Source organism: Aquarana catesbeiana, linkage group LG05 (assembly GCF_042186555.1).
Source record: "Aquarana catesbeiana isolate 2022-GZ linkage group LG05, ASM4218655v1, whole genome shotgun sequence".
Classification (NCBI taxonomy): Eukaryota; Metazoa; Chordata; class Amphibia; order Anura; family Ranidae; genus Aquarana; species Aquarana catesbeiana.
This window is the reverse complement of record NC_133328.1, coordinates 526126440-526153793: the sequence shown is the minus strand read 5'-3', so window position 1 is coordinate 526153793 and position 27354 is coordinate 526126440. Positions and strand designations below refer to the sequence as shown.

The window sequence follows — 27354 nt, the reverse complement described above, 5'->3', positions numbered from 1 at the left end:
CTTTCTACAATAGGGGTAGAGATGAAATTGGCCTTGAGTACTGTTAAAGGTCAAGTCTCAGCCTTATCCCTTAGTCGTTTTGACAAGGAAGCTGGTGTTCTTGGTTGCTATATCCTCATCAAGGAGGGTTTCAGAATTGGCTGCGCTTTCCTGTGAAGAGCCATACTTGATTATTCATGAGGACAGAGTGGTGTTACGCCCTCGTCCAGACTTTTTGCCAAAAGTAGTTTCATGTTTTCACCTGAACCAAGATATTGTCCTGCCATCGTTTTTTTCCAAAACCATGTTCCAGGGAAGAGAAGTCACTACATTGTCTTGATGTGGTGAGAGCAGTGAAAATCTATTTAAAGACAACTGCTCAGATTAGAAAGACTGATGTCTTATTTATTCTGCCAGAGGGTCCTAAGAAAGGACAGGCAGCGTCGAAATCCACTGTCGCTAAGTGGAATCGGCAAGTTATAATTTAGACTTATAATTTAAGGGGCAAGATTCCCCCTTTCCAAGTCAAAGCGCACTCTACCAGGACGGTTAGTGCTTCTTGGGCAGTGCGTCACCAGGCCTCTATGGCTCAGATCTGTAAGGCCAAAACTTGGTCTTCAGTACATACATTCACAACATTTTATCAGATGGATGTAAGGAGGTATGAGGATATCGCCTTCGGACGCAGTGTGCTGCAGGCAGCAGTATAGGTCCTCAAGTCTGGGGGTACCCTACGGGTTGTGTCTCCCTCCCCTCAAATAGCATTGCTATGGGATGTCCCATTAAGCTATTACTTAGGCTCTGTGTCCTATGATGTGCAATAAAGAAATTAGGATTTTTATAACAGCTTACCTGTAAAAGCCTTTTCTTGGAGTACATCATGGCACACAAAGGTCCCTCCCCTCTTTTGGGGTTCAAGTATATTGCTTTGCTACAAAAACTGATGTGCTCCTGGAAGGAGGAGGGGTTATATAAGGAGTGGACTTCCTGGATTGGGTATACCAGTGTCCATCACCTGAAGGTGCCTATATGCCCATTAAGTTATTACTTAGGCTCTGTGCCCCATGATGTACTACAAGAAAAGGATTTTACGATTGAGCTGTTATAAAAATCCTATTTTTGGGGACCAGTGACACCAATACAGTGATCAATGCTAATCGGTGGTTTAAAAAAATGCACTGTCACTGTACTGATGACACTGGCAGGGTCATCAGGGGCGATCAAAGGTTTAAGTGTGTCCCTAGGGGGTGCTTTCTAACGCGGGAGGGGGTGTGCTTTGACTGGGGGGAAGACAGAGATCTGTGTTTCTGCCTAGCAGAAACACAAGATCTCCATCTTCCCCTCTGGCAGAACGGTGGTCTGCCTCTCCTCAGAACGATCAGCAGACACCACTGATTGGCTCGCTCCCGCTGTGTCAACTCACAGCGGGTCGCGCCCCAGACCCCGCCGTGCAAAAAATCACGTACAGGTATGTGATTTAGTGCAGGAGGGCCGCCCTACCGCAGTATATCTGCGTGGGATGTTCCACAAGTAGTTAATGGGCTTGTTCAGTAAAGACCCGAAAAAATAAAATTGTGTGTTGGCTTAAGCACATTTTGTTTGTCTATTCTTGTGGCTTAAGCTTGGTACACAGTGGGCTGAAAAAAAAAAAAAAAACTGACAGATCGCTGTACTAACATCGCTCCCCCACTGTGCTATTGTGTTCTGACAGTGGGACCACCCCCCGCCAGAATACATTGGCCAGCACTCTCGCAACTATTGCTGATCAGATGCCAGTCAGCTGCTGATCTTCAAGCTTGCTTGAACCGAAGCCAGTTGGGAGATCAGCTTTGGTCGGACAGGCAGCTGTACACTCCGAAAGTCGGCCGGTTTCTACTGTAACGGCTGATTTCGCCCGATAGTCGGCCTTTGTGTACCCGGCATTCAATGAGGATCAGATCACATTTAATGGCAAATTACTGCGGAAAACAAGTTAATTCCAGGGGGTTTGCATACTTTTTCTTGCCACTGTATACGGTGGTTTAATCTAAGATTGTATTGACTTAATACATTCCTCAGCACTAGACATAATGAAGCAAGGAAAATGTTCATGGTTGGTGTGCTTTTGAAAGAAAGTGGGTTGTCTGGCTTCAAAGTAACAAGAATGAGTGGCGTGCACAAAGCTCGTGATGTGCCGATTTGCTGAAGGGTTGCAACATCTGCTTTGATGCGTTCCGTCAGCATGCATGCAAGGTGTCTGATAAACAGAACTAAACGCTAACTGCTTAGCAATGAGCACTTCAGTCAATCAAAGCTTAACCAAGGGGAAATGCTTTTCTAATCATATGGAGCAAACAACTCCTGGCTTTTCAGCAATATTTTATGATTTACAGTTCATTTTATCCACTTGGATTTATTAATTTAACATGTAAGCATTGTACCTTTCTAGTCACCAGTAGTGAATACATGCCAAGGTTGTCCTCTGTTTAACTAAGCATAGGTTTCTTTGACTTAACAGCTTTGCTGTTGGGGCAGTAACTGTATTGAAAACAAACAACAGTGCAATTACCGTTTCAGCAGATCTGTTAATGTGTATATTTTAGGAGTTTAAGGGTGTTGTCTGCATTTCTGAAGTTTACAATTGAGTTGCAATTGCAAATCGCTCCTTGTTAAAAGAAAAAAATGTGCCAAGGTTTGTAAAATTGTTGGTTACCACAGCTGGGGGTTTCCAGCTGCCTTTTTGAAGAGTAAATTGGAAATTGTAATCAAAAGTAAAAATCCTAATAGATTGCTGTTGGAAAACATTACAAAAAATTGTCCCTATTTTGTATTTCCCCACTACTGCTGTTCTGGAGAAAACTCCGTTTTGGATTTTGCTTCCTAAGTGGTCACAAGGACAAATGGGGTGCACCTCCCTATTGAGGGCACAAATGGCATTAAATATCTCATAGGATTCTAACTCCTCACCACATTCCAATCGTTTTGGCTTTAGATGCACTTAAAGTGATGAGCTTTATATAGGAATTACGTTTCATTTCATATTTCCACTTTTTTTTTTTTTCCCCCCCTCAGTCTCGAAGGAGTCTTTGTGAAGATGCCCTGTTAAAAATCAAAGGCGTGATTAGTTTTACATTTCAAATGGCAGTTCAAAGATGTGTGGTTCGAATTCGGTCAGATTTAAAAGCTGAGGTAAGTGACTACCTAAAATCACTATGTAGTAATATTGTTTTTCTAAGTGTGTTTTATAGGAGGCACAGTACATCTAATTTTTGTGGAAAAAATGTGTTCTTGAAGGAACTTTTTTAAATTAAAGCGGAGTTCCACCCAAAAGTGGAACTTCCTCTTTAAGGACTCCTCGCCCCTTACATGCCACATTTGGCATGTCATTTTTTTTGGGGGGTGGGGGAGCAGGTTTCTAGTTTTGACAGGCACCCAGCTACCACTTCCGCTTTTGCCGCCTAGGCGGTGACTCCTCTCCCCCTCCCTCCCTGCAATTTTCTGGGATACATCACGGGTCCCAGAAGATTTCCCGACCACTGAGAAGATGCAGCGCGACTCGCCCATTCGCAGTGCGCACTCAGCTGAGAAGCCGCAAGCTATTACAGCCAGGTGGCCACACTTGCAATTCCGGCGCCGCAGAGAGGAGTGAGGCCACATCACTGGACCATGGGACAGGTGAGTGTGTGTTTATTATAAGACGGCAGCTACACTTCTTGTAGCTGCTGACTTTTAATGAACTTAAAAACGAGTGGAACTCCACTTTAAGTGTGTATATGTATATGTGTGTGTGTGTGTATATGTGTGTATGTATATATATATATATATATATATATATATATATATATATATATATATATATATATATATATATATATTTATGAAGAACCCTTGCAGGAAAGAAATTAGCTTGAATCCCACATTAACACAGACAGTGTTGATGCGGGAGTCCCTCCTGCCAGGCCATTGTGTTCTTCTCCCGGGCACGGGGGAGGACTGGGGAAGCTGTCTCCACTGGGAGAAGACAGCGATTGATCAACTTGGTACACTCAGCCTGCCCATTAAGTGTTTGAATTTCGGCCAGTTCCTGCTAGGCCTGTCAAGATTTGAACAATGTATGGCCGGCCTTACGTCATCAGGTGGCTACACCCAGGTGAATCTGTAGACAAGGAGACTAAATAAAAAAAAAAAAAAAACAGCAGCAGGGTAGTGCCTCTAAGGTTCTGTTTATATCTGTTCAATAAATGCAAAAATATGTTCATCTTTCCAGAAATGAGCTGATAACTTCCTATGCTCTCTGTCTTCTCTGACTGTTGAATGGGACAAAGGTAAAGGATCTCTCTGTAGAATACAAAGCACCTCTCTCTTCTGTTATGGAGAAGAGGAGGAGAGAGTTGTCCTGTAGTCTGAATACACTTCTGCCCGAGGATGACAATGCTGTCCCCATGTAGATACAGTACAGTGAGTGATTGTTGTCATCCTATTACAGGAAGTATGTTACTGCCAGGATTAGCAGATAATCGAAAAAAAACTAATGCCAGGAAATCAGAGTAAAAACTAATGCTGACACCACCACATATAAGGACTGGAAAGCTGCACTATATATTTTCTTGGGTTTGAGTACACTATAATGTTCGTTATACAGTTTTGTGGGATTACGTGAATAATAAGTTTAAGTAATTTTACTAAAGTTTGGCACATTCATACAGCAAGTAAAAATGTGTATTCTATGTAATTGTAGTAGTGTCTTTTTTTTTTCTCTTGATAAATGTTGTTGTGTTTTTACTTTCCTATAGGCTTTGGCCACAGCAATAGCATCTACCAAAGTGATGAAAGCACAGCAAGTAGTAAAAGCCGAGTCTGGAGAAGAGGTAGGATATGAGTCCAATGAGAGTTCATCTATTACTGCCTGAATGTGCATTGACTCTACGAACATAGTACCCTTTCATGCTGCCTCCCGGCCGCTCATTAAGTGGCTATAATGCCCAGGAGGATGTGTGGCTTCTCTGTCATGTGATTGGCTTTCACAGTGGTCACATGATTGGGAGGTAGCAGGACAGGCTTTGAATCCAAAGCCGTGACCAAAAGCAGTAAGTACACTCTTAGGACACAACCTCAGACTGCCATAGATGCATATGTGTGGCAGCTGAGCATTAAAGCCCAATTTTCCTTCCAACGCATATGTGCTACACAGTGGGCAAAAGTTTTTACGAAACAGCTGCATAAATAGGCTGGTGTTTGTAGCATGTTTCTTAGCATGCTCAATAGTGATCAAATAATGACAGCCACATACATTTAGTCTTTTTGCCTATGGTCCAGCTTTCCTTTTTGAATTGTGTGATCTTTCCCAAACTTGTCATTGTTCAGAGCATAACATTTTTTTGGTGGAATTTATTGTGGGATTACCTTGTATTTGCAAATGTGATTGTACTAGCGCTATGCCTAGACCTACCTCAGTTCTCCTACAAATGAAATAAGTTATCTTATGTGCATCATGATGCACTGACTTGCATTATGATGTACGTTTTAACGTTTGCATTTCTATTGTTGAATAAAAAAAAATTAAGCAAAAATGCAATGATGCAAAGCCAGCATAGTTACCCCATCTACCCTTTCGTGGAGCTTTTTATTTTCCTGAGTAATTCAGAGGTTTTCCAGAGTTTTTCCTGTGAAAAGAAACAAATGTATACTCTCTGCATGCAGAAACACTAGAGAGCTACCGAAATCTTTTTTTATTCTTTGTTGGTGTAGACTTCCAAAAACCTGTGGCCAAACTAAAGTCTTAATTGAGGTCACATCAGTGGATTACACTCCAGACAGAGGGCCCATCCTGTGCACCAGAAAATGTGAAAGTAGCGGAATAGAATTTCCCCTAGTTGGAGAGATGTCCACTAAAGCTGCCCATGGATGGATCGAAATTCTCAGCTGGTTCAGCATGGTCCAGCAACACTTTGATCCATGTATGGGCACTGTGGTTGTACGGAAGTCGATCTACAGATCCATGTATGTACAACTGCCCTGCTGATACATTTCCTTGATCAGCACTGCAGGCTATAGCCGGCAAAATTTTTATCCATGTATGGACACATTAGTGCAAAAGTGAATCTACAGATCGACTAATGTACAATGTCCCTGCTGATAAATTTCCTCTGGATCAGCACTGCAGGCTATAGCTGGCAAAAATTTAAGCCATGTATGGGCACTGTAGTTGTACAGGAGTCAGTCTACTGATCGACTTCTGTACAACTGCCCTTCTGGAAAATTTCCTCTGGATCAGCACTGCAGGTTATAGCCTGCATTGCTGATCTGTGCATTCTGACAGCAGGGAAGTCTCCCTGCTGTTGGAGAACAAAAACAATGTGGGGAGGATTCCCCATATACTGTGAATGTATGGATGGGGGGAATCTGGTTAGGTTTTTTTCCGTTAAACCTGTTAAACAAAAAAATAACCATCTATGGCCAGCTTTACACTCTATTGTGTCTCACAAAGTTGAACATAGATGACAAAAAAAATCTGGCTGAGGCTCTAACCCTTCCCTATTTAATCCCAAAGTTTAAAAAAAATGGCTGGCATTCCACTTTCACATAACCTTACTGACTCCTTGTATCTGTATTTGAAGCTGCTGGTTCCATTTCAAGATACAGCTGTGGATGTGGAGCAGAACACAGACTTACCCGACTACCTACCTGAGGATGAGAGCCCGATGAAGGAACAGGACAAGGCTGTGTCTCGTGTTGGGGCACATCAGGACGGTGGAAGCAATTGGCTCAGCACTGCAGCAAACTTTTTATCCAGATCCTTCTACTGGTGACATGGGCTTAGGGACTAAAGACTGCAACAGAATTCAAAGAGATATTTCAATCACCCCAGTGAAGTGCAATTTTGCAATAAAATAATCTGCATAAAGTTTTAAAATGACGCAAACTATGCTGTGTTTTACATGTACAGTAACAAGCTCGTAAATCAACATCACGGACAAAGGTTGTAGAATTTTGCTGCTTCATTTTATTGCCTGTTGCCTCACTTTATTAATGGGTCCACCCTTTGCTATTACACTGTCATGTTATAAGCCAAATGATTGTGATAGTGAACACTTGTTAATGTCTTGATTCAGCCTTAAGGTCACTGGTATGTCTACTTCACAGGAGTTCTCTGTCCACCTCGGTACTCAGGACCTTTATTCTCATTAGACATTAGCAGTGCATGAATGCCTTTTACAAAATATTCTTGTTCTTGCCTTATTATTTTAAGTGTTTTTCTTTTTCTTTTGTGACTTTTTTTCTTTGTCACCAGATGCACAAACTCATTGTTTTAATTTTTTCACAAAAACTAAAAACCATCCAAACAAATGCCTTTGACACTATAGAGAGCATATGGGTTTTGTAGACTCTGTACATTCAAGACTAAAAGATTTGTTGGCTGTAATGAAATTTTCATTCCTTTGAGACAGAGATCTGCTGGTACTGTCTGAATTTTTGTAAAGGTTACAAAATCATATTAATATTCTACTAAATATAAGACCTTGTGGTATGAAAAACAAGTAAATATATTTATTGTTCATTAAAATGTGAATTTGTATTAACTAGTAAAAGCAATGCAATCTTTGAAGGGTAACTCAAAGTGGAGTGGGACAGAGTCTGATTTCCACATCACGAATCTGGCATTGTGAAGTCTAGCACCTTGCACTTTTGGGTCTACTACCCTTGGTGAAAATTGACAGACCAGGTTCACCTCGGCGCCATCCACTAACTCTGTTTGCCATTACCCTTATATTACCGTTTATCTGAATACAAAATACAGGGGGTCTTCCACTAAGCACTGATTGCAGCTTATCATGCCTAAACTGTGCAAGTCTGACTAAAGAATTTACACGCATGGGGGGGGGAGCTCATCTATCTTGTTAACCAATAGCAGCTCTCCTTCCTTTTGTTTATCAGTCATGGTGATGCAATCAGTGGTAGTTCTGGATACAGTTACAACAAGACACACAGTGAATTGAAAGCAGGGTAGGCACAGATAGCAAATTATGTGGAATCTACAAAAAGCTAGTTAAAAAGCTAATTAAATCTACATATTAGCAGCCCTTCCAGGGACAGACACAAAGATAAATGTGTTGCTATACAGTGAACTACACATCTCAGCTCTTGGAAACCATGGAACAGATATTCAGGTCTAAATTCTTCTTTAGTAAAAACCTAATAACAGCACCACTAAAAATAGCTGGCAGGGTTGATTTGATGTGATGTTGTAACAAATGTTAACCACTATTTAAAAGCAAAAAAATATTCTTTGCAAATTCCAGGTGATTGCTATGCACCATGGTGCCCTTTTTAAAGACCTTGATGTCCCTTTTTCTTTGATTTTCTATATTGGTGTTTTTATATTCCAGATACTTGTAATATAAGAGGTTGAAGTGTTATTTTTAGCTGTCTAAACCACCAGTGGTTGATTGTTTCAAGTTTTTTGTGTCTTGCTCCAGTGGACCACACATCATTTTGCATAGGTTGGTTATGAAAGGTCATGATACAGTTTTATATTGAAAGGTGTCGCCCTTTGTTATATAGCGTGGCTGTGCCTGTTCTAGTTTATGGAAAAGTATGTTTCTCTTTTTTTTTTTTTTTTTTTTTTTTTTTTATAATGTTGATAAATTATTTAAGATCCTTTTGCATGTGAAATGGTGGTGTATGTTGGAATGACCATTTTCATGGGAAATAGGCAACATGAGAATTTTTTTTAGTATGCGCAGTAAACAAAGGCCGACTTTTTGTCCACTAACATCAATCTTAAAATGGATGAATATAAGGCTAGTTTCAGGAATGGCCAAAAAAATTAAATGCATTTAAAAGCCCATCTGTAGTGAAACTTTTTTTTTTTTTTTTTTTTTTTTTTTTATTTTGTCTGGCTAGAACGAGGTAGGGATTAGAGCCTCTATCCGATTTATTTTTATTCTTTTGCTGCCTGTCTGGGCTTTTTTCCCCATCCCTGCTCAAACAGGAAGTGCTGGGTAATCCAAATGAAAGAGGACAAAAGATTAAATAAATATATATATATATATATATATATATATATATATATATATATATATATATATAATATATAAAATACTGGGAAGTATTGGAACTGCTGACTGTCTTTATTGCTGTCTGTGCTTTTCTGTCTTGTGAAAGTCTTTCCAACAGGGACATGGAAATACAAAAAAATACCCATTCTATCTGAAAGGTAAAAGAAAACGGTTGGAGTTATGTATATTTGTGCATTAACAAAGTGTAATTTAAATTGGGTTAAGTCCTCTATTGTGCCAGCTATAAATTGTACCTCTACTTGGGTTTCCATCTTGAAATGAAGAGAATTTCAGATGAGCCCTCTTATCTAAACGGCAGTTGTTTTAGAAAGTGGCTTCTGAAGATTAAATGGGATGAGGAGATATCTGAAGGTGGTTGTAAATTCTTAATAAATATGGATATTCCTGCATTTATTCCAGTATCTACTGTTTGTTTTTTTGTGGTGGTGTGTGTTTTTTTTTTTTTTAACATTCCTGGATTTGTTGTAAAAAAAATTTTCTTCACTACAAATTTGTAATCCTGTGGAAGCATAGCATTCGAACCGCTCTGATATGATTGCAAGTCAAAAATGTTTTGCTAACGTTAAGTTGATTGTATTCATTTTTGTTTCAATTTTTCAGAATGTTTTGTTGTCTCAACATATATTGAGACAACAAATATGAACATTTGCTCCAATTTAGGCCTCCAGCACTTTGAACGCTAAAAATGCCCCTCCATACTCACATGGGCATTTAGAGACAGGGGAAAAAAAAAAACACTGCCAGCCTGTCTAGGAGCAGAAGTGTTTTTTTGGCAGAAAAAACACTTGAAAGATGTACACGCACATAAACGAGCGTTAACGATAGGCACGTCCAGTGCTTGAGCAGCAATTCTTTCAGCAACCGGGTGTCGAGCTTTTTTTTTTTTTTTTTTTTTTTTTGCTGCCGCTAGGAGGAAAAGCATTTTTAGGAGCAAAGGGCCTCATCCACACTAAGTGTTACAAATGTTGTTTTTTCTTTCTTCAAATGCCCCTCCATTTTGGCTTATGTGTCCATGAACACAGACATTTGGAGACAGAAAGAAAAAAAAAAAGACTGCTAGCTCATCCAGGGGTAGCAGTATATTGGCAGAAAAAATAAATATAAATGTGAAATATATTACTAAAGCGCTGATAGGAGTAACAAACAAACTATAAATAATGTGACTAATTATATTAATGAAAAACAGCTGCAGCTGTTTCTGGTTACCACATATATAATTGAATAACAAAAAAATAATAGTGCTCTAAATTTCAAACATAAGCTTCATAATAAACTCCAGTGAGTATGTGACAAAACGTGATCTTAAAAGATATATGCAAAAAGTCCACATGCACAATAATATAATAAAACTTTTGATTGCTGAAAAAACGTGAATAAATTCAATCCATGCTCTGTGACAGTCTCTGCAAAGAATAAGTGCTGACAGGTAATCACCACCACCTCCGTGCGCAATGCCTGCTCACCTCAATTAAAGACCCCCTTGGGTGTCTATTGGCACATTTAATAATAATAATCCACAAACCGGTCAGCTCAATCGTACATGGGTTTTCAGCTAATGGCTCCAGGAATACCAGGACTTCTCCATAGACAATTTCTTTCTCCAAATTACAGTTTCATATAAGGAAATGGCTACTCCCCAGTCTGTCCATGCACCTGGAGTTTATTATGAAGCTTATATTTGAAATTTAGCGCACTATTATTTTTTTGTGGTATTTGATCACCTCTGCAGTTTTTATTTTTTTGCACTATAAACAAACAAAAAAAAAAAAAAACGACAATTTTTGGGGACCAGTGACATTATTACAGTGATCAGTGCTAAAAAAAAAAAAAAAAAAAAAAATGCACGGTCACTGTACTGACACTGGCAGGGAAGGGATTAACATCAGGGGTGATCAAAGTGTGTCCCTAGGGGGTGCCTTATAACTGTTTTCTCCCAGTCAAAGCACTCCCCTCACAGAGATCCGTGTTTCTGCTTAGTAGAAACACAAGATCTCCATTTTCCCCTCTTGCAGAAAGGTGATCTGCCGCATTTACATAGGCAGATCGCCGTTCTGCCTCTCCTCAGAACGATCGGCTGATTTGCTTCCGCTGTGTCCAATCATAGCAGGAGCGGGTCGCCTGCGGCTTTTGACCCAGACCCCATGCACAAAAACAGGTATGCAGTTTCGCTCAGGAGGGCTGCCCTGGCGCAGTAGATCCGTGTGGGTGGTCTTAAAGTGGTTAAATGCTCTTTAATGCTAGGCGCGTCAATTCATTTTAGTGTCCAGAATAAACTATTATACTGGCCAATGAAATAACGCCCAAGTGCTTGACTGCCTAAACCCCTCCTAGGGGGTTTACACACATCAAACATTTTTTTTTCTACAAAAACGCTGCTGCCAGTAGGAAAGGCATTTAGGAGAGCTAGGCAAACGCCCTGTGTGCATGAAGCCTAAAAGTACTGTCTGAGAGCAGACATTTCTGACTTAATAGGTAAACCCTGCCAATTACAATTCCCCATGTCCCATGAGCGTGCACTTACTGACTACTGAGGGAACATTGGACTAGCAGTTGATGGAGCTTGGGTAAGCTTTGAAAAAATTGGGCTACAGAAACTAAAGCAGAGAAGGGCACAGAGGAGACTTTTCAGGCTCATATACGTCAATAGCTTACAGTATCTAACCTAAAATAGGACTTTTAGGGCCCATCCAGACCTATCTGGATGACATTCTTTGACTTAAGGCAGTGGTCATCAACCCTGTCCTCAGGGCCCACTAACAGGCCAGGTTTTATGTATTACCTTGGGGAGATGCAGACTAGAATAGTGCAATCACTCAGCAGCAAATGATAATTGAAATACATCCCAGGTGATATCATTTGCTGCTGAGTGATTGCACTATTCTAGTCTGCATCTCCCCTTTCAAAATTAATGGCACTGTGGTACATGCATTACAGTAAAGCTTTGCATTTAGTAGGTCCTAAAGGGTGCAGATTTTCACTTCCAAGACCTAATTATGGAAGTGAAATTTCTATTCCACTTGCTGTCTTGGTATTTTAATTTTGTCCTTACATGCTGGCAAACCTGACAGGTTAAATCTGTTGGTTACACTTTGATGAGACTTGCTTCTCTGTAGACCAGTTAGAAATTTCCTTCTTAGCTCTGCTTTAGGCAAATACAGACTATTTTGATGTGTTTCCAGATGCACCAGTCCATCTAGACATGCAGGTCCATGCACCTTTTGCTGCAATCACTGTTGGATCAGAAATAGGCTCAGGCATGTTTGGATCCTAGCCTGAACCCAATTGAGGTATCCTGTTAGGAAGCTGTTACTGCACTTCGCCAGTCATAAGAGGCTGAGGCATTCCTCACCCTGCAGTGGCACTACACTTGTACATGTGCAGCTGCTTATGATTGGCAGTGTGCAGTGACCGCTTCTTAGCAAGACAGTTCAGGTGTGTTTTGGATTAGGATCCAAACATGCTGGAGCCCATCCCTACTTTGATACTACTTGATTCTATGTATGCCGAAAATTCTACACCTGTACAAAAGATAACAAAGAATAATTTGGCAGTTTGCCAAAGTTGCCATATTTATATCAGCCCATAGTGGAGGTAAGATAGTGATAATTAGTCTTCTATGGGAACACTGGCAGGAAGTCAGGTTCTTGTTGGAAATGATTGCTCTCTCCCATGTTGGTTTTAAATGTCTTCTGATAATTTCTTGAAACTTTTTCTTATTTAACTATTATTAATAAAGTGAGCTTGTCCTGTCCACAAATAGGACAGTCATAGGAAAGTACAGGTATCATTTGGTGTCTACAAATACGTGCATTCATCTTTTAATATGTTCCTTTGTACCTGTGGACTCTGAATCCTAGGCTCAAGCTCTATACCAGACTTATTTTTTTTTTCTACCCCAGGTTAAAAACTAAAGCAACTATGTGACCAATAAAACAAAACTACTGTCAAGTACTGATTTTAGGTACCTAGAGGTGGTACTTCTGCCCATTCCCATTATCCATAATGGCAGCCCATTGTAGTCATAGGGTCAGCAGGGTGTGTGTGGAGGGAGGGGGAGGGAGTGACCAGGAAGATTTGGAACATTGCTACTCAGAATAAACCAGGTTTTAACCATAGCAGAAGTGTTCAGAGGATACTGCTAACTGACTGCAATAATTTATTTTTTTGGTGGGGGGTGGGGGGGGGGGTGCCAGAGTCGTTTTAAATTGCACCTGCTACGAAGCTCCTTCTGCTCATTCACCACATTTCATGGCCTCTCTGTCTTACATGTAGACAGAGCAAGATGCGCTCCTAGGAAATGCCAATGCATACTGATGAGAAAAGCAGTGTTGCACAGTTTTAAACAGCCTAACTGACTCATTTAAATATTATGGTGATAAAAACAGCATGAGCTGCCATCAAATTCTTGGTATTTTTTGTAGTGATTACAATTTAGGATGAGTCTATGGTTAAATTGATTGTGAGTCAGTTCAATCAGCCTTCAGCTATAGCCCACAGTGACTAGTTTGCACATGCAATTCATTATTGACTGTTGTCCCCAAAATGACCAACAGATCTAAGGTCAAATAATTTTGTAACTGGATTTTCCAATAAAAATAATACTAACAGCTTCTATTAATGTAATGCTGCTTCGAAAAAGCCCATATACTAGCACACAAACTACTACTGGTCTTTGTGTCTGACTTGGGTCAAATGTTTATAGACCAAAAGCCAGAAGTTTCCTTCAATGCGAGTTCCCTTTATAAACTACATTAAGCAAATGTTTCCCAAACCTGTAACATCTTTCAGTAGATGGAGAGGTGTCTTGTGAATAATAAGGCACTCTCGTTAGCAGCAGTGCACATCAGCCTTTTACTATTGCAGCTATAAATTGTGCGCCATCTAAAAAGTGATAATAACTGTTGTAATCATACTTTCTTTTCCAGTCACCAGAATATGCATTGCCTGTTACTGCTGCTTTCTCTGGAAGCAGCCTGTAAATTACATTTTGAAATATGTGTAAAATAAAGCAATAAAATCATATTGGTGTCTTTTTTTTATTACAGCAAAAAAAACTCAACTCATCTGTACGGACCTTATTTGTTGTTCTGTTATTAAAGTGGGTTGCACAAAATAAAATAAATATAGGCTTTTGCCATGGATATGCAAACTTCTAAATTATGTGTAGCCAAATTTCCATCGTTCTGTAAAATGTAGAGGAGCGCATAGTTTGTTGGGCTGTGTTCTCAAGTGAAAATTCACTAAATTAAATCAGCCTTTTTCAACCAGAGTGCCTTGGAAAAATTTCTCAAAATTGCCCAAAAATTGTCAACAAGTCGCTGGTGGATCAAGCCTGCCTTTTTGTTACACAAAGCCACAGGTCTTTATTCAATAGAAAAAAAGGTGCAGCTACCCCAGATTATGTAGCGATCCCCCTGAGCTGTCAGATGCAGGATGTGCAGTTGCTTAGCTGCTATCAAGGCTGTTATGGCTGAAACGCATTGACATCTCCTGTATATAGTCATCTTTTATGGAGTTACAATACATTTGGACATATTGAAGAGCATGTATGGAGTTGTGGATTGTCTTCTACCCATTTACAGATTTTTATTGTGCAGCATTACAACCTTAGACATTGTGTATGCCAACCGCTGGCATCCTAACAACCAATGATATTATCGGTTAAGGAGCATGTCAGGCACCCTCACAGCATCCTTGTTTGCCCCTCTCTTGTTTGCACTAAGGTCACGATAGCTGAGTGAGAGGATTTGAGGCAGAAGAGAAACACTAGTACCAGTGTGCAAAGGTGTGTTTTCTTTTGTAAGAGTTAATAACCTCTAATGTTAGGTGTCCTACATGTGTGGATGTTAATGTGTTCTGTAAAACTATCAGTTTCGGTTTTTAATTTTGGAATGAGGTGCCTCGAGATACGTAATGTATAATTTAAAGGGTGCAGTGACTGAAAAAAAAAGGTTGCAAAACACTGATTTGAAAAAATGTTCATTGATCCTAGTTCAGACTCAAAATTCAGTATGCCCCCACCCCCTATTTACAGAAAAAAACTGTCTTTGTGCTGACAGAAGCTATCTGCTGCAGCCTGCAGTCAGGCCCCCTACTGTCTATGGGAGCATAGGCCATATGTGCAGTGGTGAAATGACCACAAACAGTGTTGATATTTTTAAATGTTTTTTTTTTTTTTACATGGATGGAAAAAAAAAGACTTCACAAGATTCAATAGGGCACATATCAGTACTGCCACATACCATAGTTTAACATCTTCCTGTCCGGCCTATAGCAGATTGAAGGCCGGGGCGGTTCTCCCTCCTGAGTAGATATCATATGACGTCCTTCACATCGTGGCACTCGTGCACGCCCCCAGGGGCACACAGAGATTGGTGAAAGGCTGCGTCCCTCAGACACAGTGCATCTCTAATCAGGGTAAAGAGCCAATGAAATTGGCTATTTACCACGTGATCCGCTGTGCCTACTTACAGCCGATCATAAATATAAACTAACAGCTGTTCCCAGCTTCTTGTCCTCACACACCGATCCTGTGAGGAGAACCTGGGAATACTAAGTTACCAGTTTAACACCTTCACTACTGTGCACAAATAAAGAGAACCTATCAGTGCAACCGAGGATCTGTCAGTGCGGCTCATCTGTGCAGCTATCAATGGATCTGTCAGTGTGGCCCATTAGTGCAGCCTAATCAGTGTACCCATCACAAAGTCAACATACTTCCGCAATCATCAGAGCCTCCATGTCCAAAAATTATTTTACTAGTGAGGAGGCATATAAAACTCTTAGTAAAAGAGTAAAAGGGCAAGGTATGGATTGAAGCTCAACAAGCTTTGTAAAGAGCCACAGGATATGTGCATGCCTTCTGTGTGTACTAAGGCAAAGACTCCCAGGTCCAGCCCCCTGAGTGCCCAACCTACATTGGCACAAGTGTAAAAATTGTATGTAGTTTACGTCTTCATGTAGTTGCACTTTGTTTTCTACATGAAGTCTCTGTACATTTATTTAAACAATGTTGGATTTGCAAAACAAACCCTGGTTAGTAGAAATGCAAATATTTATTTGTACAGGACACAGGTAAAGTATTCATAGACCCTAGGTTATAGGCTTGTACATTCAGGTGATGGGACCCTGGCAAAGCTTTAAGGACACACCCCTAGTCTTCTCCCCTGTAACCCTACCCTACTCCGTCTTACATGTTTTTTTACCAATGTCCTAAGGTGATGGACCTCTTCTCCCTTGCAGGGAAATCATTCTTAGCTTAAATTGTTTATTATTTTATTGTTTTACCTTCAGATTCTTCAACTCTATCAAAATAGAAGCAGTGCATCTGGATTGGCACAACCTCTGTAAAAGCTTGGAAGTTGTACTAGGACCCCATGCCATGGGGATGACCTGTAATGTTGCTTTAAGCACTGGATCTGCATGAACATTCACCAATTGGCACTTCCATCACCCTGGAATTCAGACCCTGAAGTCCCCTTTAGGTCGTGTGCCAACAATGATGAGCAAAGCTTTGATTTTATATACAGTTCATCATTGTGGACAGGTAGGACAGGATCACCCTTTATTTCTGACTGTTAAGATAAAAACAGAGGAAATGTTTGGAATGTATTCACTTTACAGTCTAAAAGGTTTTAAACCTGGAGATAAAATTCAGTCACTTAGAGCTTAGTCTCATATGGACGACCAAATGTTACATCACAGGTTGCAAACATTACTAGTTTCCACTTCGAGCCCTTATAGGGAACTCAACACTTCCTCCGGCCCTTTTACCACAAAGATTTGTTACAGGATGGTCTACACCTGGGTTGCGCAACCCTTCCGGACATGGCACAATTACTAGGACAATTAATGACCTTAATACAGACATCTTTGTCCAGGGCTACAAAACACCACGTCCCTTCTCCAGCTTCTCCATCTCTACCTGAGTTGGATCCTGATATGCCTGCCCTAGACAAGGTAGACACAGAAGGGAAACAATGTTATATAAGTCTGCCAGAGATTTTTCTCCCCCACACTCTTTTACACCTGAAGTGGAAGCTTCGTGCAACATGCTTCCTAATGTGAATTAACTAACTGCTGCTATGCACAAAAACCCTGGATTTGTCATACTTGAGTCTCCTCCATCCCACCAAACCCTTTTGGGTGCAAAAAGATCTGCAAACCTGTTAAGACATTTTCTGTTCACGAACTAAATTGAATGGACAATCTATGATGATTGTATTACTCCAGAAAAGATCTTAAATCTCCAGTGGAAAAAGAGTTCACTAAAAAGTGGTCTATTCCTGTAGTTGTTCCTGCACTCTTATGCCGCATACACACGATCGGACTTTCCGACGGGAAATGTTGGATGTGAGCTTGTTGGCTGAAAGTCCGACCGTGTGTATGCTCCATCGAACATTTGTTGTCAGACTTCCTGCCAACAAATGTTGGCTAGCAGGTTCTCAAATTTTCGGCCAACAAAACGTTGTTGTTGGACTTTCCGATCGTCCGTAGCACAAAAAAGTTCACGCATGCTCGGAATCAAGCAGAAGGAGCCCAAAGGGTGGCGCACTGACTATTGAACTTCCTTTTTATCGGCTCGTCGTACGTCTTGTACGTCACCACGTTCCACGTTCGTAATTGTTGGCCAACATTTGTGTGGCTGTGTATATGCAAGACAAGTTGGAGTCAACAACCTTTGAACAAACTACGATATGCGCGATGGCTGCGCTTAGGGCAGTGAGTAGGTCTGCTGCCTCCCTAAATGGAGCTCCCCTAGGGGTTCTCCAGACGGAATACAGAAAAAAGTAGGATAAGTGGCGCTCCCTGCAGGTGGTTATATTGGGCGTGAGCAGGTAAAATTATGGAGGGAAGAGATGTGGGGAGCCAACGTGCTAACCCAGCAATGAGGGTGCCCCACCTAAATGCAAATGAGATATATATATATATATATATATATATATATATATATAATCCCCCCTCCAAGATGGGTTACCAATGTTGCAAATACCTGTGTACACTAATCTGATAAATGTGTAGTGTGAATATATATAGAGAGTCCCAGCACTCCGTTTGTGTTTAGCCATTGATATTATAAACGTAAAATGTGTCATAAAGTGGCTACTGGGCTTTCCAAAATGTGCAGCCTCTCAAAGTAATGTGCAGATATAATCCGTGTCAGATAAACAGTGTTGGTTTAAGTGCATTACGTAATAGCTGTATGGTGATGCTCCTAGTGGTTACCTAATGGTATAACCCCATATACTAGGGATATTCTTCCAAAACCCCCGGCAGGGCCTATATATAATTTTCTCCACCTGCCATCTTTGCTATGGTTTGATTGTGGCTTCGTACTTACATGCCTGCCATACAATCTGTACAAGCTGGGCAGTATTTATATGACAGGGTGGGCATGTATAGGTGTTTGTATTGCGTACTTATCCATGTATTACACACACATACTCACGTATACCACCGTGAGATTATGGGTAACTAGTCTCCCTCCATCCATTTATTTTATTTTACTTTTATTTTACTATTATTTTTATTTTTATCTTTATCATCATTAATATAATTTTTCACATTAATCTTAGGTATTATTTACATTAACCTTAGGTATTTCCATTACCACCCTCCTTTTAGGTTCAATAAGTTTTTATTGTATATAAAATAGTTTTCCAAACGGAAAATGAAAACATAAACAAGATCAGATGCTCGACATCAGGCAATCTGATTTAGTAATAAAGAAACATACATGGGTAGATCAATACATTATTATGCGTTCTGTCTTCAATATAAACATAGTGTATTATCTCAACAGCTTTCGGAACTTTTGTTGTTAGTCATGTTGACTAAAATTCCCGAGATCTGGACGCCCCTATGGGATCATGCTGCGCCCAGGTGTCTAGGAACTCTGAATAAATAGACAAGTAATCTGAATGCCATCAGCGTATAAACGTTGGTGTTCAACCAATCTGCTGGAGGTTGTGAGGGGATTGATGTTAAAGAGCAGAATACAATAGGCAAAAAATAAAATCATGACTATAGATAGCCCAAAAGAGTAGTATAAGAGTAAAGAAAAGTGTTGGAATGACAGGTAGAGGAAAGAAGAGAGGTGGGGGGAGGAACGGGGAGGAAGACTGGCAAGGTAGGTAGGGGGGGGGGGGGGGGGAAGGGAGGGGAACAGCGAGCCTCACCCCAAGTCGGGGCCTTTATTATTAGGTTGTTTGTGTGGAACTAGTAGAATTTGTAACTTGGCTAGGTGCCTTCATAGCTGTGAGTCTGCTTTTTAGCTTATCTGAAGTGGAGTACTGCCTCCATATGCTCCAGACATAGGAAAATTTTGCATATTTGTCTATGGCTCTGGCTTGCATTTCCTCCATAAGCATGGTGTTATTTATTTCACTTACCCACTCTAAAAGAGATGGGGGAGTAGTGGATTTCCAGTGTCTAGCAATTAATTGTCTACCGCTGCTGAGAAAAAATTTTAAGAGGTTGTGTTTTTGTGACTTAATTTTACCCGGTAGTATTGATAGGAGAGCGATGAAAGGAGAGGGGGTGAGTGGTTTATCGTAGATTTCTGTATAGATTTGGAAGATTTGGGTCCAGAATGGACCTATCACATCGCATTCCCACCAGATGTGTCCATACGTACCCTTCGCAGAGTTACATCTCCAACATATATCGGTGGTTGATGGAAACATGATCCTGAGATTCGTTGGCACTCGATACCATCTGGATAAAACCTTGTAATTTTTTTCCTTGGTGTAGCACGAAATGGCTGATTTGTGGGTGAAAATAAAAGCTTTACCCCATTCGGCTTCGGTTATTTCCCTCCCTAGTTCCTCTGACCATGCTTTGGTGTAGTTGGGTAAGGTATCATGTGTATGTTCTATAATCAGTTTGTAGATCAATGAAAGGGTGTGACGGGGGGTTTCTGAGAATGTGCATAGTTGTTCAAAGCCAGTCAAGAGTCTGTGAATCTGTTTGGAATCATGTAATTTCTTACAGTAGGCTGTCAGATGTAGACGTGTTAACCATGTTACGTTGGATGATGTGATGCTTAATCTTGACGTGAAAGTACCAAGTGTGTTGTTGACAAATTGTCGTGCTGTGGGCCAAGTGGCTCTGTTGTGATCGTCTATGATTTGTATAGAACTGCCTTCTGGGAGAGCTGGGTTGTCAAATAGAGGGGTAAGGGGACTTGGCTCAGTGGAAAGTGAGTATCTTTCTTTTCTGCGGTACCAGATTAATAGTGCATCTCTGGTCAGTGGAGACAAACTAGTAAGAGATCTATGAGTCCGTTCATAACCCCATGGTAAAGCCCGGAGGTCAATTGAAGATAGGTCCTGTTCCACCAAAGTGGAAGCTTTACGTAGTGGGCGAGGGAACCACTCCAGTAAATGGGAGACCACTGCTGCTGTGTGGTAGAGTTCAAAATCTGGGAGGCTTGTCCCACCTTTGGAAATGGGGGTACATAAAAGTTTGTGTTTCAGTCTGGGATGGTTTCCCCTCCACACGAATCGTATGGCCATGGAACGAAGAGTACGAAAGAAGGCAGCTGGCAAGGCAATTGGGAGGGCTTGAAATAAGTATAATAATTTAGGGAGTATGTCCATTTTCAATACGTTCATGCGACCAAACCATGATAATGGCAAGTCCCCTCGGCTTTCAGTGAGGCGTCTAATTTTCGTGAGAAGTGGACTGTAATTTAGGGCGTATATTTCCGAGGCACGGCTTGGGATGGCCGTACCTAGGTATGAGATAGATTTTGATTGCCATTGGAATGAGAAGTTGGCCTTAAGAGAGGAAAGGGTCGGCTGAGGTAGGGATATGTTCAGTGCTTCTGTTTTAGAGAGATTCAGTTTATAATTACTGAGACCACCGAATCGGTTGATCTCGGCAAGTATGGATGGTATACTAATATGGGGATTGGTCACATAGAGGAGCAAGTCGTCTGCATAAAGGGAAAGTTCACATTGTGAGGACGGGGTCTGTATCCCTCGTATATCCGGATTAGCTCTAATAGCTTGGGCTAGATGTTCGATTACTAAGGCAAATAGGAGAGGGGAGAGGGGACAGCCTTGTCTCGTGCCATTGGAAATAGTGAGTTTCTCTGATTGAGATCCATTAACTAAAATTGTGGCTGAGGGCTTAGAATATAGTGACATGATGTGGGTTAGCATTCTAGGTCTTAGTCCTATTTGGGAGAGAGTAGCCTGAAGAAAGGGCCAACTGACCCTATCAAAAGCCTTCTCCGCGTCACAGGAGAGAAGGCAGGTCGGTATGTGGTTACGATGGGCATATGTCACTAGGTGGATAGTTTTGGTGGTATTGTCCCTAGCTTCACGTCCAGGGACAAAACCCACTTGATCTCTATGTATTAGATTTGGCAAAAGAGGTGAGATACGGTTCGCTAGGATCTTAGCATACAGTTTAAGGTCTATATTTAGTAGGGATATCGGCCTATAATTAGAACATAGAGAGGTATCCTTGCCTGGTTTTGGGATGACTACTATTTGGGCTTGTAATAAAGTATGGGAGGGAGATAAGTTCTCATCTATGACGTTGAATGCTTTGGCCATCAGGGGGGATAACAAAGGTGCAAACGTCTTGTAGAAGCGTGAGGAGAACCCATCTGGACCTGGGCTTTTACCATTCTTTAAATTTTTAATGGCAAGTTGGAATTCGGAGTCGGTCAAGGGGGATTCCAAGTCTTCTGCTTCAGAGGCTGGGATGGTTGGGAGTGCAGTTTCCTGAATGTATTAGGACAGTGTTTGATTCGGAGAGTCTGTTTGGGTGTTGGGTGATGGTGTCTGGGGCTTGAGATTGTATAATGTGTCATAGTATTGACGGAATTCTTCTACTATGGAAGAATTATTTATTATTTTACCTTTATTGGGTGAGTTAATACAGGGGATAGCCCTCCGGGCCTGTCTGGGTTGCAGAGTCTGCGCAAGATGTCTGCCACACTGATTTGCTTGTGAGTAGTGGACAAATCGCCCTTTATCTCTCGCTACCAGTGAGCGTTGTGAAAAGATTTGCAAGAGGTCTCTCCTAGCATTGGTGAGTTCTAGTTGAGTTTTTTCCTCGGGGGATCGTTTATGGTCCTCCTCTAGGGTGGCTATTAGGGGCAGAAGGCGTGTGATGTCTGCTGTTCGCGCACGTTTTAATCTGGAGCCGTGTTGGATAAGTTTACCCCTAATGACGCATTTGAGGGCTTCCCATTTCATTAGTGGGTTAGTGTCGTCACGGGCATGATCTGCAACAAAGTGTTTGATGGTTTGTGTGATGTCCTGGGTGCATACTGAGTCTGAAAGCAGATTGTTGTTTAATCTCCACGTGGCTCTCTTTTTTTGTGTTGGTATGCTTCCTAAATTCATATGTATGGGGGCGTGGTCAGACCACAGAGTGAGGCCTATCGAGGCGGAAGGTGAGAAATCCAATAGGGACTGGGAAATGAAGATATAGTCACCACCCTCCTTTTAGAACTGTAATGGGCTTATATCATGCACAGGACACTCGTATATGCCCCAAATCCTCATGTAATGAGGCCCATTAGTCTATAACTGGCACACTATGTGGTGTGGATAATAGAAGCTGCCCAGAGGGGGAACTTATATTATATATGGTATACAGACGAGTTAGTAACAATTTAGCAACACTCCTACGTTTGTATCACTGATGTATATGTATATGTATAACTTCTGCATTGTAATAGAGAACCAGCCATGGTGTCTAAACAAGAAATACTAAATTCACCATACGTCATCCAATCCTAGGATTTTGGTAAAGTTCAATCATTGCGGACATTGCAGGAGGGATAAGAGCCGTTGCTCCACCTTTTTACCTCATTATGATTGGCCGCCCCCTCATTTGAGGGGTGGGACAGGCATGGCTGCTTCCCTACAAAATGACGTGGTGCGTGGCGTGCTGGCACCGTTGCTGAGGACGTCTATGACGAAACGCGTACGACGGCGCCGCGCACGCTACGTCATTTCCTGTTTACGGACTGGTGGAACGCAGGTGGAGCGCAGACTACCGGTACTGTCTCCATCCAGCGTTACTGAAGCTGCTTGTCCTACACGCTTTTAGGCAGAGCATACTCTATCCAATTACACTCTTAGGATTGGAGTACTTACCTGAAGCCATTTTGCTACTGGACTTGTTTTTATCCTTATATATTTACTTTCAACATTTTTAATACATTTTTTTATATAATAATAATATATATATATATATATATATATATATATATATATATATATATATATAATATATTTGTTTATTATATATATTTTTTTTATATATTACTTACTACACTATGGGAGTCTACCCTTCCTTTTTTCCCCTACATGAGTTAGGTACTAAGATCAGGCCCTAATTTTTCCTGAGGACTGAGAACCATCCCTGGATTTCCATCGATCACGCTGGTGAAGAGATCGCAGCAGTCATACCCACATGCGTATTGCCCCTTTGGGGTGATTGGATCTGGTGAGTGGGGACCCTTGAGGGGGAGCACAAAGTCACCCAGGATACTGCGAGCACTCAAGTCACCTTTTTTAAAATAATTGCTTTCTCACAGTTTTGAAGAACACTTAACGTACTATTCATGGACTGCTACATGAACACATATGTGATTTTTGCTTGTATATAATGCTTATGGACTTTCTAATTTGGCTGCAGAGTGCGGTTCTCTAAGCGGCTCCAATAAGCCGGCTACATGTGGTGATTTATTATTCTTTGTGGGTACTATTACTTATCGGTTGTAGCTTTATTGGCATATCTCTAGTATATGGGGTTATACCATTAGGTAACCACTAGGAGCATCACCATACAGCTATTACGTAATGCACTTTAACCAACACTGTTTATCTGACATGGATTATATCTGCACATTACTTTGAGAGGCTGCACATTTTGGAAAGCCCAGTAGCCACTTTATGACACATTTTACGTTTATAATATCAATCTAAACACAAACGGAGTTTAATGGTAGCTGGGACTCTCTATATATATTCACACTACACATTTATCAGATTAGTGTACACAGGTATTTGCAACATTGGTAACCCATCTTGGAGGGGGGATTTATATATATATATATATATATATATATATATATATATATATATATATAATTTACATTTAGGTGGGGCACCCTCATTGCTGGGTTAGCACGTTGGCTCCCCACATCTCTTCCCTCCATAATTTTACCTGCTCACGCCCAATATAACCACCTGCAGGGAGCGCCACTTATCCAACCTTTGAACAAAATTCCGCGGTTTTGTTGTCGGAATGTCCGATCGTGTGTACGGGGCATTAGTCTTAAACAAACTTCTCATTGTACCATTTGAAGATGTTCTTTCATTTAAGGATTCTGCAGACAGAAAGTTTGAGATGCTTTTGAAGGTTTTCTTTACTCGTGGAGATCCAGCTCTGCAACCAGCTCTCACTCCAATTTCAGTACATATCAAACTGAAGCTAACTAGACTTGGGTAATGAACAACTAAGAGGATCCTGTATCCCAGGTCCATGCTTTAATGGTGCTCTGCTTTTTTGTTTGGATGCCCTAGAACAGGGGCTTCATTGCAGGCTGTATCAGAATTATGGTTGCCCTCAAAAGGCTTGTTGTATCTATAAGGCTATGTATCTACTCGGATACATAGGAGTACTCAGGAGTATGCAGCCTACCGAGTGCAGGGTTCAGGAGTGTGCTATGTGCAGAATGCAGAGTTCAGGGGTGCACTGTGTACAGAGTGCAGGGTTGAGGAAGGCCCTACATACAGAGTGTAGGATTTAGGGGTGCAATACATGCAGAGTTCAGGAATACGCTGTGTACAGAGTGCAGGGTTCAGGAGTGCGAAACATACGGAATGTAGGGTTCAGCTCGCATCTCACCTACCCAGCCCAGCTCTAGTACCTCCTGACAGTGTAGGCGCCTCACTGTCTCTCACTTGCAGGGGGATCATTGCTTGGCATCTGTCCTCGCCTGTGAGCCACCGTGAGTGCATGCAGGGTCTGTGAGAGCAACAAGCCGCAGAGAGGAAAGCTGTCCTTGTAACCACAGAAGGTTTTTGTGTTTACAAGTGATAGTGGTGAGCAGGGAATGGAAGATGAGAGCCAGAGGTTTGGGAAACATTCCACCGTGTTTTTTCTATGAAAAAACCCAGGGTGCAAGGGCCCCATGAAATGGGCCGAATCCGGCCTGCTGGTTTTGTGCTTGACGTATTTGCCCTAGAATAAGTAATGAAACAATTTTCCAGAGTTACACTGGACAGCTGAAGCTTAATGCAAAAAAGTACCTAATTTCTATACCCTTTGAAGGCAGATAAAGTTTTGGGGAAGCAATTGAAAAATTCTTAAAAAGGTCACAGCAGGGAAAGTTTTACAGGAAAAGATTCCAAAACCCTTCTCCACAGGAGCCTCTACCGCAGAGCACTTAATCGCTCTACCCAGTCTTCAACTTCAAAACCTAAGTTCAGCCCTTTCTTTAGGTGCAAGGCATGGACCACAAAGTCCACTAAGTCTTCCTCAAGGCCCCTGCCCCAATAAAAGGGGCACCTTCACTCCTAGAAGTCAGGGAACATCTGTTACAGATGTCCAATGCCTGTGGGTTCAGTTGGTGGTTTCAAGAGGGTACAAAATAGAGTTCCAGACTCTACCTCCTCACTGCTTTCTTCTCTCAGATCAACTACATACTGCTCAAGGACAGTCAGATTTGCAGAATGCCCTGAACCATCTCTTGTCCCAGGGAGTAGTTTTGCCAGTACCTCCACAAGACAAATTTAAAGGATTCTCTTCAAACCTGTTCATGGTATTTATCCTATTCTGAACCTAAAATCTATCAAAAAATACCTTCAAATACCAAAATTTCACGTGGAATCTGCAAGATCAGTAATTGCCTCCCTGCGACAAGGTAAAACCTGGCATATATAGACAAGATACCTATATGAATATTTTTATTCATCCACCTCATCAGCGCTTTTTGTGCTTTGCAGTGGTAGACAGCCATTTCCAGTTTGTCCCATTGCCCTTTGGCCTATCCTCTGGTTCCATAGTATTTCCAGAGGTCTTAGCACCTTATTTTGCCCTTCTCAGACCTCAGAGCATCAATTCAGCATTTAAAGGAGTCATCTCCTCGACAAGACTTAGTATTCTATGTGAGGGACAGAAGGAGGTCTCTAAACAACTGCGTTGATTTTATTCACTATATAAATTTAATAATGAGATATATCAGGACATGTCCAAAAAACATGGGAAAAATCTCTATCTAGATGATCACAGAGGAAGAGATTAGTGAATTAAGCTTGTGAAGCCCGTGTGGTGTAAAATAGTCATGGTGCAAAATTTTGAATTGTATGATAGATACCATCTGTTTGAAGGACATATCCCAAATCTCCTTCCAGTCCTTGTTATTCATGTAAGGTATGGATTAAAAAGGATTTGGGGATCCACTGTGGGGAATTGTAGAAATAGTAGCTAAATTTAGGTAATATTAGGTAGTATTTTCAAACACTTTAATTCTTAGCAGATTTATATGGCCCAAAAGAGATAATGGCAAATTGTGCCATGTCTTCAGTTTGAGTTTAACATCATGTATCACTGGCATTAAGTTCACAGCAATACAATCAGTAGCATTTCTAGAAACGAGCACACCTAAATATGTGAATTTGTTAACCCACTGTAGCTGGATATTCCTAGGAGCATAGAGTGTGATGGCACTTAGATATATAGGAAAGAGAATCCAACACAACATCTTGTCAACCTGAAACAAACATGCTCCTTCTCTTGACCTACCCATGCTCCTGTCCAGCCTAGCAACACATTCCCTAACTTGGTGGCTCTCTAGCCCAGTCTTAACAACAGAGAAATCTTTCCTTATTCATCACTGAAACGTGATTATATAAGATGCCAGTTTTTCAGGTTGGGGAGAAGTGTTCCAGTCTCTCACAGTCCACATGCATGTTCACCTGTGGAAGTCAAGCTCCCATCAACATCACGGAGCTCAGAGCAATACAAATGACTCTGCAGTACTGGATACTCCTTCTGCAAGGACACCCAATTGGGGTGCAGTCACTGTCTTCGCAGAAGGAGGGTCCAGTGCTTCAGAGCCATTCGATTTGGGAACTCTGGGATGTTGATGGGGAGCCTAACTTCTATGGCTGACTATGCTTTCTGGACTGCGAGGGACTGGAACATTGTCCAGCGATCTTTTGCAGTCCAAATCCCAGTAGTGGATGCTTGGAAAGCAGACTACCTCATCCGCCACTGCCTGGATCAAAGGTAAAAGGCCCTTAACGAAGACATCTTCAACTTGATATGTCAGAAATAG

The 27354-nt window shown here is 41.2% G+C and overlaps 1 protein-coding gene across 2 annotated transcripts in view; it reads left to right on the top strand.

Annotated features, from left to right (window-relative positions):
* The window catches only part of ARMC1 (armadillo repeat containing 1), a 67491-nt gene extending 53433 nt beyond the window's left edge, over positions 1-14058 (top strand). For both annotated transcript variants that reach the window (XM_073631708.1, XM_073631709.1), the window contains exons 5-7: positions 3031-3147; positions 4752-4826; positions 6576-14058. In XM_073631708.1, the coding sequence (XP_073487809.1) occupies positions 3031-3147; positions 4752-4826; positions 6576-6767 (384 nt within the window). In that variant the 3' untranslated portion in view covers positions 6768-14058. The remainder of the gene's footprint in view (positions 1-3030; positions 3148-4751; positions 4827-6575) is intronic.
* The last annotated feature ends 13296 nt before the right edge of the window (positions 14059-27354 follow it).